We start from the raw sequence: 18,512 nt of genomic DNA, 5'->3' as shown, positions 1-18,512 counted from the left end.
TTACTTTTTATCAAATGTTTTTAAATCAAACGCACGCTTTGTTACTTAAACCTGCATGGCTGATTATTTGCACGATTGATTCAAGTCACATTCATAAATTCGAGCGTTTCCTCTGGAACAAGATATGAGACAGCAGGTTTGTCGCAGGAACTGTTCTCTCGTATCACTACAGCATTATGCTCTCGAGGATGTTTCATGAATTCTTGGCGTAATCTTCGGGGACGGTCGTCTGTTTAAGCCCTGCAGCAGATGAGACTTCTTTTCCTCTCGCTGAGAAAAAAAAAGAAGTTATGGTTCCTATTTGTAGGAGGCAGTGTTGGATGACAGTGTGCAACAGAGTGAGTAAAAGCAATATCAATTTTTCAGAGAACAGTCGTACAGTATGTCAGGCAGCTGAAACTTAAATATTTGAAAGGATTAGAGGACACAGTTCTTTGTTGCAACTTTACAAAGATAGATTCCAAAACAGCAGGAGAGGAATACTGAAGTCAGAGTCGGGCTGGGCGATATGGACCAAAACTCATATCTCGATATTGTTTAGCTGAATGGCGATACTCGATATATATCGATATGTTTTTTTTATTAACAGTGAAAAGAGATGGAAAAATAAACTACCTGTTTGTGAATTTAAAAAGTAATATTATAAAATAAAAATGTTCCTTAAATACAATAAAAGACGTTATTTTAATGCAACATAAACTATATCGATATTAACGATATTGTCTTACACTATATCTTGTTTGAAAATATATCGATATATCTTAAAAACTCGATATATTGCCCAGCCCTAAGTCAGAGAAGTGGTCGTCTTTACCAACAGAGCAACATTTCCAATCGGAGCCCTAAACAGAGCAGGTACTACAGTCAGAAAACAACAGGCATTAAGTGAGTCTTCTAAATAATGATGAGTTTGAGCATGGCCCTGTCGATGAACTTAGCTACCTACAGATCAATTTATTGAAGATTTATGGACACAATTGATTTTTGTAGGTCACCCAGTCCAGTGTTACTGATTGAGGATATGGATTTTGAGATTGTTCCTCAGTATTTATAATTCCTTAAGTTTTGAACTGAACACTGTTTGTAAAAAAAGGTCCAGCAGTGACTGCATTTCTTAAGTTAGATGAACACTTCCAAAGGGTGCAATGTCTTAATGACTTTGTTTTATGGGTGTTTTATAGAAGGTGTCCTCACATACTACCCTGTGGCATGGTTTGGTTGTTTCATGTGAAATAAGAACAGATGAGCAAAAGCTGGTCAAAGTGACAAAGAAGGTGATTGGGGTGCAGCAATCTCAGCTGCAGGACATTTATAGGGAGAGCGTGTCATCAGTGAGGCTGATCATTAACTTGTCCTGAGTTAGATCTCCTTTCTTCTGGCTGTGGTTAGAAAATGCCTCGAACCAAAACAACACCTGCCAGAGTTTCTTTTATCCCTGTTGCCACTGAAAAGCTTAACTTTGTATCTGGGTTAGTCGGATGTTGAGATTACAGTTTTAGGTTCGCAAAATCAGCTCGTGGCTCTGTTCTGACAGTGTGATTGTGTGTATTCGTACAACCAAAATATCAAACATGTCATAAATGCACCTGACCTGTCAGGAGCAGCTGATCAGGCCGTGATTGGTTGTTGTTCTTCAGTGCACGCTGCATGCCTAAAGGTGCGCAATCAGGTTAAAATTCAGTCCATGGGGTCTAAATCAGCCTGAAGTCATACAGTGTACGCCTGGCTTTAGCTTCACATAACATGGTTATATACAGAATATTGTGCATTTTTTAATAGGCTTAGGTATGAACAGTGGGTGGGAAAAGCTTGGTTCCTGCAGCGACACATGGAGTTCTGTTCACATGAAACCAGTAAAATAAACTTTGAGATTAGAATTCCCATCCAGTGATAAAGAAGAGTAGCTTCCACAAACTTAAATCTGAACACAGTTTTATTAACTTTAGATACAAGCTTGCAGTTGTAGACCTTTCAGTGGTTAAGAATGCACAGAGTGTTTGATAAAATGTATGTACGGTCGGATCCAGTCAGTGATCCCAATGCATCCCTGACACCACATCTCCCTTAAGAGTGTCCCAGACTGTGGAGGATGCAAAGATAATACATTCAATATGTGTAGGATGAGAAATAAAAGACACACAGAATATTTATATTCCATCCTTAATAAACAATGCACTGATAAGAAACACAGGGAAACAACACAAACACTTAATAGGGAGAATGTGTGGAGACTTTTGACCACCCTTAAATAAATAGAATATGAGAAATCAGCAGAAGTTGAGTATGTGGGAGCTTAGTGAACATTTGTAGAGGTAAGCATTATAGATAAGTTAACTTTCATAGAGTTAGGGAACTCAGAAAAAGAAACAAAGGTTGATATGGTGATTTTCAGTACCTTCAATTTCTCCTACTTTTCCCATCATGCAACCTAAAAGCATTGGTTACAAGACTCCTCCTCCTTTCTAAAAGGCCCTGACACACCAAGCAGACGGCAAAGAACTAGTGGCGACGAAGGCCGCCTGCGGCGCCGCATCACGTCACGGCCCAAAAGTTGCACTAGAACACACGGCAAAGACTACAGCTGACGGCCAACCACCTTGTACCGCCCAGCAGGCGGCGGTAGTCCATTTTCACACCGCTGTCGCGCACCACTCGTATTACATGAAGCCTACTAATCGAGAATAACGTCTGATGAAAAGTTGAAAATGGCGCTGGCGTTGTCAGCCCTTTGTCTTTTAGTGGAAAAAGAAAAGAAGAAGGGGAGGCGACAAACAAGGAGAAGCCGCACTTAAAGGTGAAATCATGGATACTACAGCGCAGTGTTTCCCCTAACATTATATTAGGGTGGCGGCCTCTGAACAGAACAATCAGAGAGATTCCTCTCACCGCCAACGATTAAACATGTCGAATCGGTCAAAAAAAAGGCCGACGGGTAGCGACGGAGCCGGACGCACCACAAAAACTAGGGCGACAACAGTTCACCGACCGTCAGCCGACGATCTCCTTGCTGTGACAGTGACTTACTTTTTTTTTTAAATTCACCACATCTCCACTTTATAACAAAAATACAAACAAATCCTATCCAAGGTGTGACATTTGACCTGCGTTTTCACAGCGATGTCATCTTTGTCTTTGAATAGTGAACAGTTCAGTAAGGTCATTTTCATGACAGAGAAACACTTTTCTAGCCATGACAGTTTTAAGTATTTATACTGTTTTTATGCACTGAGTGGGTTACCTGGTAATGTTGTCAAAAAAGGATTCTGCATTTTTTTTTTTTTTTTTTTTGGTGTCTAGGACTAAATGTTTAATGTGTGTTTTGATTAGCTGAAGGGGCGGGACATCTATACTGCAGGCTGTCTAAGGGGTTATGGTTGGCCTAGGCAGTTAAATACAATCTCTTCCTGCACAAATGTTAACTCTCACACCCCTAAGAATCCCTTTGGCTCAACGTGGTACAAACACTTCTTCAAATGATTTAACCTTTAGGATCTATCAGATCTGTTGTGTCACACTGATCTTCAGAGGTAATATCCTCAGCCCACCAGCAGTACAAAAGAAAGGAAACACCTTACGAGTGAAAGTGTGTGTGATGGTGTGTATGTGTTTGTTAGTATCAGGATCAGAGAACGACAGCTGTCCTGCGCTCCAGTCCATATTCACTCTGACCCTCTGGACTGGATTCTGGACCGTGAAAGGAGTGGTGGAAGCTGATGAGCATGCTTTGTATGCATCGTCTTTGAACATTACCCCTAAAAGATCCAACTGCACGCTTCTCCTTATCTGATCCGACTCTTCAAACATACCCAGTAACCAGAACTTATTGCCTCCAACGTATACGTCCCAGCTGTGAGTCCCTGACGTGAAACCCTCGGCGCCCAGGATGCAGATGGAGGACTTGAACCTCTCTGGATTATCAGGGACCTGCTGACTCACTGCTCCTCTCACACTGGTCAGATCTTCAGACAGGATCAATTTAATACCAGCCGTGTTTGGATCCAGAATCACAGGTGAGTAGGAGACCACGTCCTTCATCTTAATCCAGATGTTGAAGCTCAGGTTGCCCAGATGTTTGGCCGCGTCTATGAGCGCTCCTTTAGGCAGCTGTGGCCCCGCCTGCAGGCGGCGCTGCTGGACTCTTTCCACAGCAGCCTTGTAGTTTTTTAAAAAAGAGAGATCTGCAGCTCTGAGCTCGTCCTCTGTGGCTCTGATTGTGTCTGAAAGAGCTGACATCTCTCTGCTCAGAGCCTCCACCTCCTCCTTCATCTTCTGACCCTTCTGCTCCTCCTCCTCCCTCAGCGCAGACAGCCTGGCCTCCTCTTCCCCTTCTAGAAACTGACGAAGCTTCTTAAATTGCTCCTTAATCTGCGTCTCATAGTGTCGGGCTTGGATTTTAATATCTACTGATGTTAGTTCACATTTTATTTTAGCTTTTTCAAAATCCTTTAACTTCTCTTTTAAGGGCTGCAGAGTTTCCTGAAGTTTCTCCCTTGGTTCTTGTGCAGCTTCATCAACGGGTCTGAATCTGTGGCTGTTGTGTGTTTCTGAATCTCTACATTTGAGACACACCGGCTCCTGATGGTCCAGACAGTAGAGTTTGAGCTTCTCGTTGTGCAGGCTGCAGAGAGCCTCTGAAGTCCCCTGGTCTCTCTCCAGTAAGAAGGCTTCACACAGGTTCTTCAACACCAGACTGACAGGAGGATTTTTCTTTGAACATACCGTCTTACAAACTGGACATTCTCTTATTGGTTTCCGTCTCCACCACCTCAGCAGACAGTGTCTACAGAGGCTGTGGCTGCACGTCAAAACCACAGGATCTTTGAAGACGTCCGTACAGATCGGACAGCAGAGATCCTCCTCTGACCGTGACGCCATTTAATCTCTGAGGGAATCTGAAAAAAAAAAACAGCAGACAAGCATGTTAAAATATGAAGCTGTGTTTCCCCTCCCTGCCGTTGAATGCTGCCTCACTCACAGTAAGCTGAGTTAGGTGTATTTTGAAATCAACCCCCTTATATACATAATTTCAACTCTTTTAAAGTATTAAAAATGACTACTGCAACCATTATTAAAACGTTGTCAGGTACGTTTTTGAAAACTTCTGACCTGGGTGTGAAGTGAGTGGGGTTACTTCTGAGATTTAACACATAACACATTTCCCTCACGATCAAGTGCAACCAGACTACTCTGCTCCTCTCAAGAGTCTGAGCCAACTCCTCCTCACTGCACCGCCTTTTGCAATTAGCCAACCAGCTCACATTCTCACACACTCCTGCACCAACCCCCTACCTTCATAACCTCGCCTGGCTTCCCATACCCCTGCGTATCCACTTTAGACGCCTTATTATCGCCAACAAAGCCCCCCTACCTGAGCTCCTCCACTGGCATGCTCCCACCCGCATTTTGATTGACAGTGCCAATGTGGTGGACACAGTGGGGTAGTTGTAGAATAGAATAGACTAGAATGTCTTTATTGTCGTTATACAACTGTACAACGAAATGATTTGGCTTCACCTTAAAGTGCACACACATACAAGCATCCACAGCTTAAAAACAACAAAAGAAGAAATTTTAAGAAATCTTTAAGGAACTCTCATTCAGGTAAGATGGGCAATGTATGGTAGGAGATATTTACAGGTGGTAGCATAACAGAATATAAATAGATATTGCAGAAATATAAAATAAAGTATGAAATGTAAAATATTACAGAAATATAAATAAATATTGCACAGATCGAAATGTAAATATCCCAGCCAAACCTACTGGATGATATTGCAGAAATATAAATAAATATTGCACAGACCGAAATGTAAATATTGCAGAAATATAAATAAATATTGCACAGATCGAAATGTAAATATTGCAGAAATATAAATAAATATTGCACAGATCGAAATGTAAATATTGCAGAAATATAAATAAATATTGCACAGACCGAAATGTAAATATTGCAGAAATATAAATAAATATTGCACAGACCGAAATGTAAATATTGCAGAAATATAAATAAATATTGCAGTCTGAAATGTAAATGTTGCAGAAAAACCTTCTAACAGCGAGTCTGCACCGACATGGGCTTACTGAACAAGTAACATCTTTTATTGTTTGTCATGGGAGACGCTCTGTACATTCCAGGTAAGGACATGCACAAACTTAACTTAAGAAACACCTTTAAAACAAAATATAAATAGTAATATCATAAAGATGTAAAAGAAAAAACATTATAATCAGGTTCTAATTTTTTTTTGTCTTGAAATGTTACATGTATTCATTTGACTGTTAAGTGTTTACAAGGACTTAAAGAAACATCTACACATCTGATTGAAATGATGACATTTTAAAAAGAAAGAAATAGCACCACATATGTAGTGAGTCTGGACAACTTATCATTAGCGTGAACGTAAATCATGGTTATGTAAAGTTTCTGCTTGGGTGGTAGTTAGTAGTTCATCCCAAAGCTTGCTGCTGTATTTATCACCTCCTAAGAGCAGCCTACGTCAGCTGTGGGCGTGACGTCAGATGGAGTTCCCCCACCACGCGAGCGGTTAAAGAAAGGCCCTGGCTCTTTATGTTGCGCACTCAAACTAGTAAAGTTGTCCTATTTTACCTTTTCTAGAAGTTCTGCGGTAGCCTTCTGTATAAAGACATCAAATGTTACTCCAGTTCTCTGTCCTCTAGCTGCTTTGTAATGAAGGAAAACATTACCGTCTGCCTGTCTGACTGCCGTCTCACACAGGAGGGAGCATCACTGTTTCCCTTTTCATCTTCTTCTTCTTCTTATAATTTTTCCGGCAGTTTAGACGCATCCAGGCGTATTACTGCCCTCCACAGGTAGACTAAGTCATTCTTCAAAGCATAACTTTAGATTCTTGAAAAAAAAATTGCAGCATGTAAAAAATGAATAACTGCTTTTGGTGGTGGTTCTCATATTGGCCAAGCAATGTTTTAACAGAAAAACAAGTTATCCCCAGGTCAGACAATCTTTTAAATAATGCCTTTCTCTGTAGGGTGTAATGTTTACATTGTAATAATATGTGTATAACTGTTTCTTGGTTTGTCTCTGATGATGTCATCAAAGGGGCGGAGCTTTCCCTTAAATTCAACACAAGCTTATTTAAGGAGCGCAATTCACACATGGAGCAACTCAAAAAGTGCTTTACCAGATTAAAAAACGAACACTATAATTATTATTAAGCAAAAATAACACATTAAAATAACATTTATTAAAATACATGCGCAACATCTGTTGTTTTTTTTTTAACCTAGAAAATGCAAACAACTCTCCTGCTCAGGCTTAAGTCTTCTCCTTAGGTCGCTTTATACCATCCAAAGTATTCAAAACGAAAAGTCAACTCGTCGGTTGCACTTATTTGTTTGTGGCCTCAAACCCTGTATGTGGTGTTCACACATGCAGCTCACCCCCAAACTTCAGGAGTGTTTTAGGTCAAGTGTGAAAGCACCCTATGTCGTAAGTACATTCTCGCTGTAGCCAAACAAACAACAACACTTTTTCCAAGGGACAACTCACTTGTCAGGCACATCTGGTGTGGAAAAACAAATATAATAGGCTGATATTAATTGCTGCCAACTGTTATAAAAGGTTCAAAAGGTAAACCGTCTCCCATGTGTTTGTCTCATTTCTTCACAGAGAATGCCCACAAGGTAAAGGCGCCGAATAAACAACAGATGGTTTGCTTTATCAACAGCAAACACTCGACTCCTCTGCTCAGCCCTCATGCTATTTTTTTTAACTTGAGTATTGTTCGCCTTAAGTGCATGGCGCTTCAACCGGCTTCCTTCGTCCCCAAGCTGAACCTGTAGTAAGAACACACAGTCGTTTCCCTTCAGCTCCACTCCTGGAAATCCCTCACTGACGCCCGACAATACACTGACTCCCTTGTGCAGTTACACATCAAGGACTTAGTCACAAACATTGACACTCACTGCTTTCATTGCCCCTGGATTCTCCTCGTTTTTTCCTCTTTGATTGACTCCTTTGCTCTGACTTTATTACTGATTTAATAGACGTGGTTTTTCCCTCCTCGTCGTTCTCATCATGCATGTCAGTGTCGTTTTATCTTCTAAGAGAGGTGTTAAGGATCACAGAGATGCCCGTTAAGAGAAGGCATAACTAGGAATTTTTTAGACAGCCAGTCTGATGAGGATGAAGACATATAGGAAGACAACGATAATGTTTCAGTTTGGTTTTTCTGCAGGTCTATCTGACTGAAAGTCTTTACCCTGATTGACCTTCTTATGTAATGTTCTACACCCCCTTTTATTACCACAAGATGTTAATGTTTTAAAAGTACAAAAGTGCCAAAGAAATAATTCTAAAAGTTGAATAATTATTGAATCCTTTTGAAGTACCTTATCACATAAAAAAGGCAAAACATTTGTGAGATTCCTGTTTCCCCAATGTGAGGATTTGCAGCTTTTATCTTTCTTGTATCATCAAAGACTAAATGTTTAAAGATCTTTAAACGCAGCACAGATAAAAAAAAATAAAAAAAAAAAGCTGATGAAAGATGACACCTTGGGCTCTTGGGGAAAAAAAAAAGCTTTGCTCTTGAAACATTTTGCAAAGCTAAAGCAGCATTTCAATAGACCAAGACTCAGTTGTATGCATGTAAACAGCTCTGTAAATCTGTATTTAGCTACAGCAGTTCTTTAAGCTGAATGCTCATGGTTAGCATGTTAAAACGCTAGCATTGACAATGCTATTAACCTGATGTCAAGAAGGAATAAGGTATTTTATGAGTGCCGTCTAATCAATACTTCAAGTCTTACTATGCAACTTCCAGTGCAGTTTAAAGACCAAAACAAACCTCCATCATCCCTCAGCTTCCCCCTCCCCTTCTGTGCTTATTATGTCTGCAAAAGTATCTCTGAATTTGGCTTCAATTGCATAGGTACTGTAAAGGAGAAGAATCAAAATCAAGTAAATATTGAGATTTTTCAGCAGAAAAATGAAATCTGACACCTGTTCTAAGTGTTAATATAAATAAGAAGTCACCAATAGACTTCCTCCTGTGGGTAACATTAACAAATGAAACAAACTCAAATGCTAGCAATCCAATGTTTAGAGAGAAGTTTAACTCAAAACTACACATTTGAAGCTCAAACTTATATCAGTGGATCCAATCAAGTCATTTGGATTTATCCTCTTGGGACCATGAGTGATGAACAAACTATAAGTGTCAAATTTGTCAATTATAAATGCTGAAGTATTTCATCAGATAAGTGAAATGTTTGCGTCATGATTTGGTTTTGTATTTGAGTTTCCCTGTTTTATCCCTAGTGTTGCTGGTTTTTCCCTTGTGTGTTTCCTAGTTTTGTCTTCAGTGTTTTCTGTTTTGTTTTGTCATTTATTATTCTTGAGTTCTGGGTGTCTTTAGTGTTTCATGATTTAGTTTGTCCTCAGTGTTTCTTGTATTCCTGCCTCTGTGTGTTTCCCAGTGTGATTGCCCTGATTGTCCTCACCTGTGTCTTGTTAGTCTCACCTGTGTCTGATTACCCCTATGTCTATTTAGTCTCTGTGTTTCTTCCATTCCGTGTGAGCTCATTGTATGTCTGTCTGTCTGTCTGTCTGTCTGTCTGTCTGTCTGTCTGTCTGTCTGTCTGTCTGTCTGTCTGTCTGTCTGTCTGTCTTTGCTCGTGCTCCTCTGTGGCTCCCTGTTTTTGATCCCTGTTAACTTTTGTAAGTAATTTTTTGTTTCCTTTGGCCTTTTTGTTTAATTAAATATTTTTGGTTATTCTGCACTTGGGTCCACCTCCCTTGTTTTCCAACCGTTCGTAACAGTTTGACCCACTGGCAACACAAGGTGAAATATCAAGGGAAACAACAAAGTCAGTTGAATTCCTCCGGGGATAACGAATGTTTGTACCAGATTCTTAGCAATTCATCCACAAGTTGTTGAGATATTTCAGTCTGAATCAAAACCGATTGACCTTACTTACAGCCTGATTGATGGCAGAGCTGTCAATTCATGCCAGACCACAGGAATAATGGCAGTAAAACGACATTTTCATATATTAAAGATGTGTTTACAAACCACACACTCTCTCACACATACACAAACACACACCCTTCTTGGAGTCTTTCCAGGAGGTTTTTTTTTTTTTTTTGATGCAAACCCCAGAAGAGCTGAGTGGCTTGTTTCAGTCTGACCTTTGTGGTTTGGAGAGTAAACCATCAATTGGCGTCCATCTCTCCAGATGACAATGAGGCGAGTAAACAAACAGTAAGCAGTTTGGAAAGAGCAGACTCATGCACTCCCAGACCGGGCGGCCATTATTCCCATCCTGACACTTTACTTCATTTAGTCACATTCTTCAGAGATGTTTACATGTGGATTGTTTTCTAAAGAAACGTCTCATAATTATTTTGTAGGAGACACAGAGATTAAGATACGGATGATGAAACGTAAAGAATTGAGAAAACTCAATCGAAAACTTCATGAGATTTTTGTATTCCCTGGCTCGTTGTTGTATAATATTACAAAAGAACAGGAAGAAGACCGTAGTCACTGTTATGTTACAAAGACCCAACATTAATCCAGCATGAGCACAGCACTAAGCTGTCTGATATGATCATATACTGAGGTAGGGGGCGCCTTCCACTTTGTGTGTAAGAATATGGTCCAGACTGATGTATGCTAATCTAAATAAGAAAATGATCTGGATTGCAAAGCCCTCAACATGTTTGTTTTTAAATAACAGCACTTATCCATCTTCTCTTGATTTGACCTCCTCAGATTAATCTTGGTCTTGACTTTGAAGCTGCTTCAAGGGCTCGGTTGTCCAAACTGAAGTGCTCACTTATTTCGCCCCGACTGTTTCAGCCCATCAAATGTCCGGTAATCTCCCCCGACACCAGACATCCCAGCCAGCTTTTCATTCATGGCCGTCCACTCAGAATGACAAACTCTTTTCCCACTGCGACTGTAATCGCTCACATCGCTGCTCCTCCACCCTGACCTGATCGGCCCTCAGACAAGTCCACTTGTTCTCTTCAGTCTCCTCAGACAGAAGTCCCACTGTGCACCAGACCTCATCCATTTGTATCACCATTGTACCCAGTTATTCATGGAAAGACACATTTATCTTGTTTATATTGCCTTTTATTGATAAAGCACCCAATCGCAAATTTGATATAAGGTCACTTCACTAATAAAGCAGATCTAGAGCAAAGTCTTTGTTACATTTTTTTTTACGTGACCCAACATTAATGAGGCAATAATTTGATCTATGATTTTGATATCATTTTACAAACTCTCATAATTTAAGTAGGCTAGACGCTTGATTTTGCAGAATGTTTGGTGTATAAACCTTGAATAGAAATACTGAACATTATTACATTTTGAAAGAAGAAAGAAAAGAAAGAGTTTTTTTTATTTTTTTTATCTTTATAACGTTTAAATGCTCCTAGTTCTCTAACAAAGAATAAGTCAGTTCTTGATGATACGTTTAATAAATTAATGAATACACTCAAGACACATGGATTGATTTCATTTGTATGAAATAATCGGATACAAAGTGTCAGCTCTGTTGTCAAACATAATTTGTTTGCTGGATCTTATTGTAGTTTCATGTAAGAAGGAAAAGTCTCTAAATCATTTTAAACAAAAATGGCACAGGATCGCTATTCTGCCCTAAAAAAAGAAATAAACTAACATTTCTTTTTCTCACTCATTCATTTTAAGGATCTGGCTCTTCAGGCCTACTCGTTCGTGAATGGCATATCACAATAGTCTTCACTCTTCTGCATTATAAGTAAAAATATATCAAATATTTTCTTACCTTTTCTGCGTTTCTAAAATAAGAGCTCACAAACCCAGTGTAGACAATATTGATCCTCGCTGGTCCCATGAGGGTGTCCAATTGTATTTTTCCTGCAGGGAACACTTCATTCTTAAATTAGCCTATTTCTTAATTAGATTTGTGGCAAAGATAATTCGCTATTACTGGTGACAGCGCTGTAAAACGAGCTTATAACATGTGACAGGATCAATAATCGGTGGGAGGTGACCTCTGCCGCAGGTGCTGGGAGCGTACATTTGCATATTTTTACATCACAAACGTGTTTCTGGATTTAATTTGCTCTCCCAACACATTCTCAACAGCATCATGTGTTTGGATAGTACAAAGAGGCAAATTAATTCTGCCGGTGCAAGTGGATGAGCAAAGCGCTTGCTCTCTCCATTTCACTGACGTTTATGCCATTTGGTGGTATATTTCCTCGATCGTCCCGTAGCTAGTTTAATTTATTTACCCGCTTATTGATTCAGATAGTTCTCAGCGATGCATAGCCCTGTGCAAATTATTGGACTGGAGTATTGACTGTAGAAAACCTTTATTGTGCCATCATCACAGGCCTGCAAGCCAATTCCTGCAAGCGGTGCATTTTTTATGCTCACAATCATAAAGGCAGACAAGCAAAATTATGCACACACACACACACACACACACACACACACAAAGTCACACACAGACAGGGGCAAACACACACTCACAAACATAGATGCAAACACCTGCACTTGCTCAGCAGGAGACAGGATGCTTTTCTTTGCAGTCCTGCTCCAGCTTGTCTAATCCATCAGTTGTGGAGAAAGCGCCAGGGCAGCCGTTTTTTTTACTAAATCCTCCTCCGTCAAAGTCATCAGCCCTCCTGCCTGTTCACATCTAGGATCCCTGAAAGATTTTAACTCTGCATGCACTCTTTTTAACATCGTTTTTGTCACCCGTGATACAAAAGTCCTCAACTTGGAGGGTCAGTTTGCCTCAAAGCAGCCATACATTTTGACTCCCATACACATTTGTATTCTGCAAAAGACAGACTAGTGTTTACTCACACATTTGGACTTGATTACAGAGCAGACAGGCCATACTTACAGCAGTGACAGGTGTGTGTATTTGGAGAACATAGAAACTTGCTTGTGGGGACCCGCTTGTGTAGTGCCCACAATGCTGCCTAAGCAAGAATGTGGTTTCATACAGCCATACATTTTGACCCACATGCACATTTTGTTTTCTCCAAAAGACAGTAATAGCAGTCTGTTTCCAGTCAGTGTTTTGGCGCACAAAAAGAAAGTAAAACCTTGTGGGGACCAGCTTCTATACGGGTTGTAGTCCCCACAGTGTCGTCTTGACAAGTACACGGTTTCACACACAGCGACACATTTTGTCTCTCATACATTTGTTTTTTTCCAAATACACACACGTGTTACCGCTGCCGGTGTGGCCTGTCAGCTCTGATGTCATCAGGTCTGACTGCTTAGAAACAGACTCTTCTGACATTTAACCACCTTATAACCCAGCCCCACCCAGACCTGTGTGTTTTCAACAAAATGGGGATATACCATTGTTGTGTAATCCTATCTTTTTTTGAATAAAATCAACTAGATTACGAAAGTCATTATTTAAAATGCATCTTGTTTAATTCTAGTCACAGACTTTTTTTTATTTCTTTGTTTGTTTACGTCACACGTAAAAGTATTTAAAGAGTTTCTAAACAGGTAAATCTGAATCGACAAATGTATCGATTAGAATAATGTTAATGTCGAAAATGGTCAACAGCTGCAGACTGAGAAAAAGCCATCTTGAAAATACAGTGGCAGCTATTTATCTATTTTATTAAGTGGATCCATTCGGGTATCGAAAATCATCAACCCATCAAACCAGTGTCTTTAATAACTTCCTGACGCACAAAAAATGGACGATAACAACCAGAAGTATTTGAATTTAAGTTTGTATTTCATTATAGCTGTTGCAGTTCATGATAAATTGAAAGGGCTTTCAAAGGAGATGACATCTTAACATTTCATTAGCCATCAAAGGCAAATTTTAATAAAATTTGAAAGATGTCAGAATTCATTTCCAGTGTTGCCTTCTGCTTTTGAGCAATACAGCCCCCAGGAGAAAAAATGTGATGTTGTATGTGTATGTATGCATGTATTGGAGCAGACTAAGTTAATGAAAATATTAATGAACTGAGGCAAGAATCCCAACTGGACGATCAGGGATGTCATCTGTGGATTCAAAATTGAATTTTACAATTTGAACAAGCCCTCAATTACAGTAAGGTTATTTGAAGATGTCTCGCCATAACTGCTCCTGTTTCCCCGCCCCCACTCTAACAAGACAAACGTTTGTGTAGGTAGGTTATTTTTTTACTATAATACAGGACATGTACAGTAATCTTAAATTTCCACACTGGGGATCAATCAAGGATTATCATATCTAAATTAAACTTCTCTATGAAAATAGGTTTAGTTTCACAAAACATACAAGTACGGTCATATATTTAAAAGGATCTATAACATTTATAAACTTGAAGTTTGTCAGATAGCATGTACCAGCTCCACACAATCAGTCCTCCATGTTTCATCATCATTACAGTTGCTAATGTTAGCATGATCATTCGATTATTATACTTAGGTGTATCTATCTTATTCATTTTTGTTGTTGCTCTGTTTCTCTCTATCCTTCTACCCTGACCTTTCTTCCAGAGACGTACCTACATTCATGATTATTTTTGTTGGTGTTTTTATACATAAACAGAGACTGTATTTGACCCTGTTTGAAGCTTCATTTTCTACCTGTTCAGTTGCTATTGATCTGTTTACGCCTCTCAGCCTTAATAAATGCACCGGGGAGGCTGGAGAGGCGGCATGACGGATTAAAGGAGGTCATACTCATCTCAAAACAAATGTGTCTAATCCTGGGAATATGCATCCTGCTGTTCTGTGTGACCCGAGGAAGATGCATTCTCACGATTTTCACGTCTGCCCAAATCCACCATCAACGTCACACATGCTTTTGGTTTTGACTTTCAAGGTACACTGTGGTGCCCTTGAGATTTCTATAACCGCTCGAGACTTATGTGGAAGGAAATAACTTAAAAATAATTGTTATAATAACTCCCCCCTGGGCAGGAAATAAAGGTCACAAATTGCTTAATGCGCCTTTAAATTGGGGATATAATGACAAAGCTACTTCCAGTCCAAGGAGTTTGTACTGGCTCCTTTCGTCCTCCTCATTTATCACAGAAGCTCGGTCAGGGGGGCTGTGACACGACACGGACTCTCTCTCTCTCCTTGTGTCGGTTGGTTGGAGAGATGCAGAGTCAGAGGTGAAGAGAGATGCTTTGCTTCACTGAGAGGAGGAAGTCTCACATGGTCAGTGTGAGGCTATTAGTCTGCCTGTAGGACTGCAGTTACAGTACAGAGTTAGAGAGCATAGACAGTGTGTGGGCATACTGTGCAGAAAAGTTAACAACAAATATACAGAATATGTATTTTTGGACTTGTTTTATTAATTTAATGTTTCAATGCAATTGAGAATGATGTGGTTTGCTGTGCCAACAGGCTTGCAGGATAATTGAAAAAATGTCAGCAACACATTACATAGTACTATTTGTTATGAATTGAGTCCTTCTTTAGAGAAGCTTTAACAAAAGAAAATTATATAAAAAAAGTATTTTATCTGGCCGAAACTATTAGTTGGATAAGACGTACTACATGACATTTTGAAGCTTATTTGGCCTCTTTTTTATGTTATCTGGGTGCCTGACCCAACTGAGTAGTTACTCTACCTGCAGCACACTAATACCCCTTTAAAATGTTTAGAAATGCTAAATTTTTCAGAGAAACTGAGATAAAACAACAATGTCTTTGTCAAATTTAAGATGTGCCTTTCCTACAAAAAGGCCACTCAATGGCTTTATGTAATATACAAAGCTACATGCAGCAAAATACAGTAATATACTGTAATGTAGAAAAAGACATGCTCTGCAACAGGTGTGATAAAGTAAAACAGAGGGAATTTAAAGGACAAGTTGTGTGTGTATATATATTTTTGTACATCTTCCTTTGAACCTGTGTGTCATTGTTGAGACTTTCTCTCTTTCAGACAGTTCTTAGTAGATTAACTAGCCGGCAGGTATAACCAGACAGTCACAGCTGCTCCTCACTCACATGGCTGGATCTCTGTGAAGTGCGTCGATGAGTGATGTATGCTGGCAGCTCCTGTGATGCATCGAGCTCAGGCCGAGCTTTCTCACAAGTAATCCAGGACTGATTATGACAGTCCGTGCTCGCCATCCCTGTCTCTCCTGACGATATAGCCTGAGGCGTGCCCTTCACCACTCGCCCTTCAAAGCTCCGCCGTCTTACCCACCTGAGGATGTGGATGTTGGAGCTAGTCAGTGATGACCTCTGAAGCCCTGTGTCAAGGGGAAACAGTAACTCTCAACTTCCTCCCCTTAAGGCACCTCGGTCTGCCCTGGTAGGTTCGAAACATCCTTCTTTCTGATACAGAGATTGGCTGTTAATAATCGAATTAACCCCTCCCTTAATCAAACAAGATAACAGGCCTTATTGTAGATCAAAACAAGCCTTCAATTTCATTTCAGATATAAAGAGATGCTTTGTGTCTGATGAGGCCTCAGTTGACATTTTTCAAAATGACAATGACATAATAAGACTTAGTCGACTGCTTTTTCCTTTCTAAGGATTTTTCTGAACACTAATAAACGGACAGCTGTAGAGAAATGTGAACTGTATATATATGTTTTTGTATGTCTGATTGAGTTTAGTTATCGTACATTTAAAAGTAAAATGTAGCATCAACAAAAAGTTGTCTGACCCTAAAGTTTACAGATAATGTTTTCTTAAATTCCCCTCCAGTTGGGCCTAACTTTTGAAACCAAGACATTTTTTCCTCTTCTTGTATGTAGTCAACAGTCCACATAATTATGATTTATATTATTTCAAAACATGTGTTTAAATAAGAAACACCATTTACATCCAGAGTAGCACTTACTAACTGACCTCTGTCTATAATAACATGCCTGAGAGTGCATATCGCATGACTGCAAACCGGCAGTGGTGTATCAGTCTAAACAGGCACTGCCGTGATAACACCCTAAACTTCCAAAATGAATGCGAATTGAGAGGAAAACAGCTGTTGTCATATACGGTGAATTGTATCCTAAAGTCTCTGTTCTGATGGTAAACACTCAAACTAAATCCTAGGGTTTTTAAACGGAAACATTTGTAGATCTAATTATGCATTTGTGCATCTGTGTAAGCATCTGTAAATCTATTTTACATTTTTAGATCTATTTATGCATTTCTTGGATCAGTGTACCAATGTGTGGCTCTTTTTAAGTGTTTGTGGATCAGTGTACACATTTGTGTCTCTGTGTATGCATTTGTAAAAAGTGTTGCTTCAGTAATAGCTCCATAAGCATCAACCAAACTAAACTGAAAGGAAAAAAAAAACTATAGCGGATGCAAAGTTAAGAGTTTCAGGGTTGTGTCTATCTTGATGAACACCTTTATAATGTAATTCAGATCCATTTTAATATAATTTCCCTATACCTGCTGTGTCGTTCATTTTGCCACCGTGTCGTGATTTAATGAACTCTCATTATACATGTGTGCATGCAAGTCCCACATCTGTCATGAAGTGCTTTCACTGCAGCATGCAAACGGACAGCTGGTGTTACATGTATATGCGTGACTGGATGCACAGAAGTCGTCGGGTGTTTTTGGTGTGTGGAGTGCACGGTGACTTTTCCCTCCAGGGATGGACAATCATGTGAGATGTGAAAGATGAGAGTGTGCAGGATTTAATTGAAACCAAAGACTCCACCTGCTGATTCCACTGATAAACACACCTTCAGTGAAATGAAAACCTGCAGACTGTTGGCTCACGGCCAACATACTACACGACATGATTGTCCTTCCCAGATGCTGTGATTGGTCCAAAGCAGATTATCATGGTAATTCATTGTTTTTCTTTCTTTTTTTTCCCCTGCAGGTGCTTATATGGTTGAAAATGTGGTCTTGACCTTCACATATTAGGGTTAATTGTTACCGCTGAGGGATGCTGCAGGATTTAAAGCAGCGCTTCCAAACCTGTGGCTTCAGGCCTGAAAAAAGGTAGGAGGGCAGATCTTAGCGGTCCCAAAATGATAAAACGGCTAGGGAGACTACAGACGAACCTGCAACATAGAATAGGTTATAGTATATTGTTTTACTTTTAAAGGCTTTTTTTTCTATTGAACATACTTCTTCATTAAGAAAAGCTCATAGACATTTAGCATTATGGTAATAAGTGATAAATATTGTTTTCAACTCTCATTGTGCTGAATTACACAACCTAACTCTGGGTTGTTTATGAATTTCACCAAAAAGTGACAGATTTCAAAATTCAACAAAATAGCACAGTTGAAATACAAAAATTATCAAATTAAAAGCATCAGATGTTGCGATATTCGGATCTTTAGTCCCTTGTATGCTGTAAATTCACCAGAGCCTACATTTCCCATAATGCAAATAGTTTTGGTCCAAGTTATGCAGAATACAAAACTTTTTTGTTATCTACTGTTTTATTTAGATTCCAAAATGAGAAAATGAATTGGGACTTTTAATATGTTGAGTTTGATGAAGAGAAAGTGAATAACAAAAATTAAAATTCATATCCTAGTTAGTGAGTCCTGAATT

General features: G+C 39.5%; 1 protein-coding gene across 1 annotated transcript; it reads right to left on the bottom strand.

Annotated features, from left to right (window-relative positions):
* Positions 1-1,915: 1,915 nt before the first annotated feature.
* On the bottom strand, positions 1,916-6,740 carry LOC132994341 (E3 ubiquitin-protein ligase TRIM35-like). Its single transcript, XM_061064649.1, has 2 exons — positions 6,608-6,740; positions 1,916-4,892 (listed from the first exon to the last, which is right to left on the bottom strand). The coding sequence occupies exon 2, from the start codon at positions 4,873-4,875 to the stop codon at positions 3,496-3,498; it is 1,380 nt and encodes a 459-aa protein (XP_060920632.1). The 5' UTR covers positions 4,876-4,892; positions 6,608-6,740; the 3' UTR covers positions 1,916-3,495.
* Between the last annotated feature and the right edge of the window lie 11,772 nt (positions 6,741-18,512).

The sequence above is a fragment of the Labrus mixtus genome, chromosome 19 (assembly GCF_963584025.1).
Source record: "Labrus mixtus chromosome 19, fLabMix1.1, whole genome shotgun sequence".
Lineage (NCBI taxonomy): Eukaryota > Metazoa > Chordata > Actinopteri > Labriformes > Labridae > Labrus > Labrus mixtus.
This window is presented reverse-complemented; position numbering and strand designations above follow the sequence as displayed.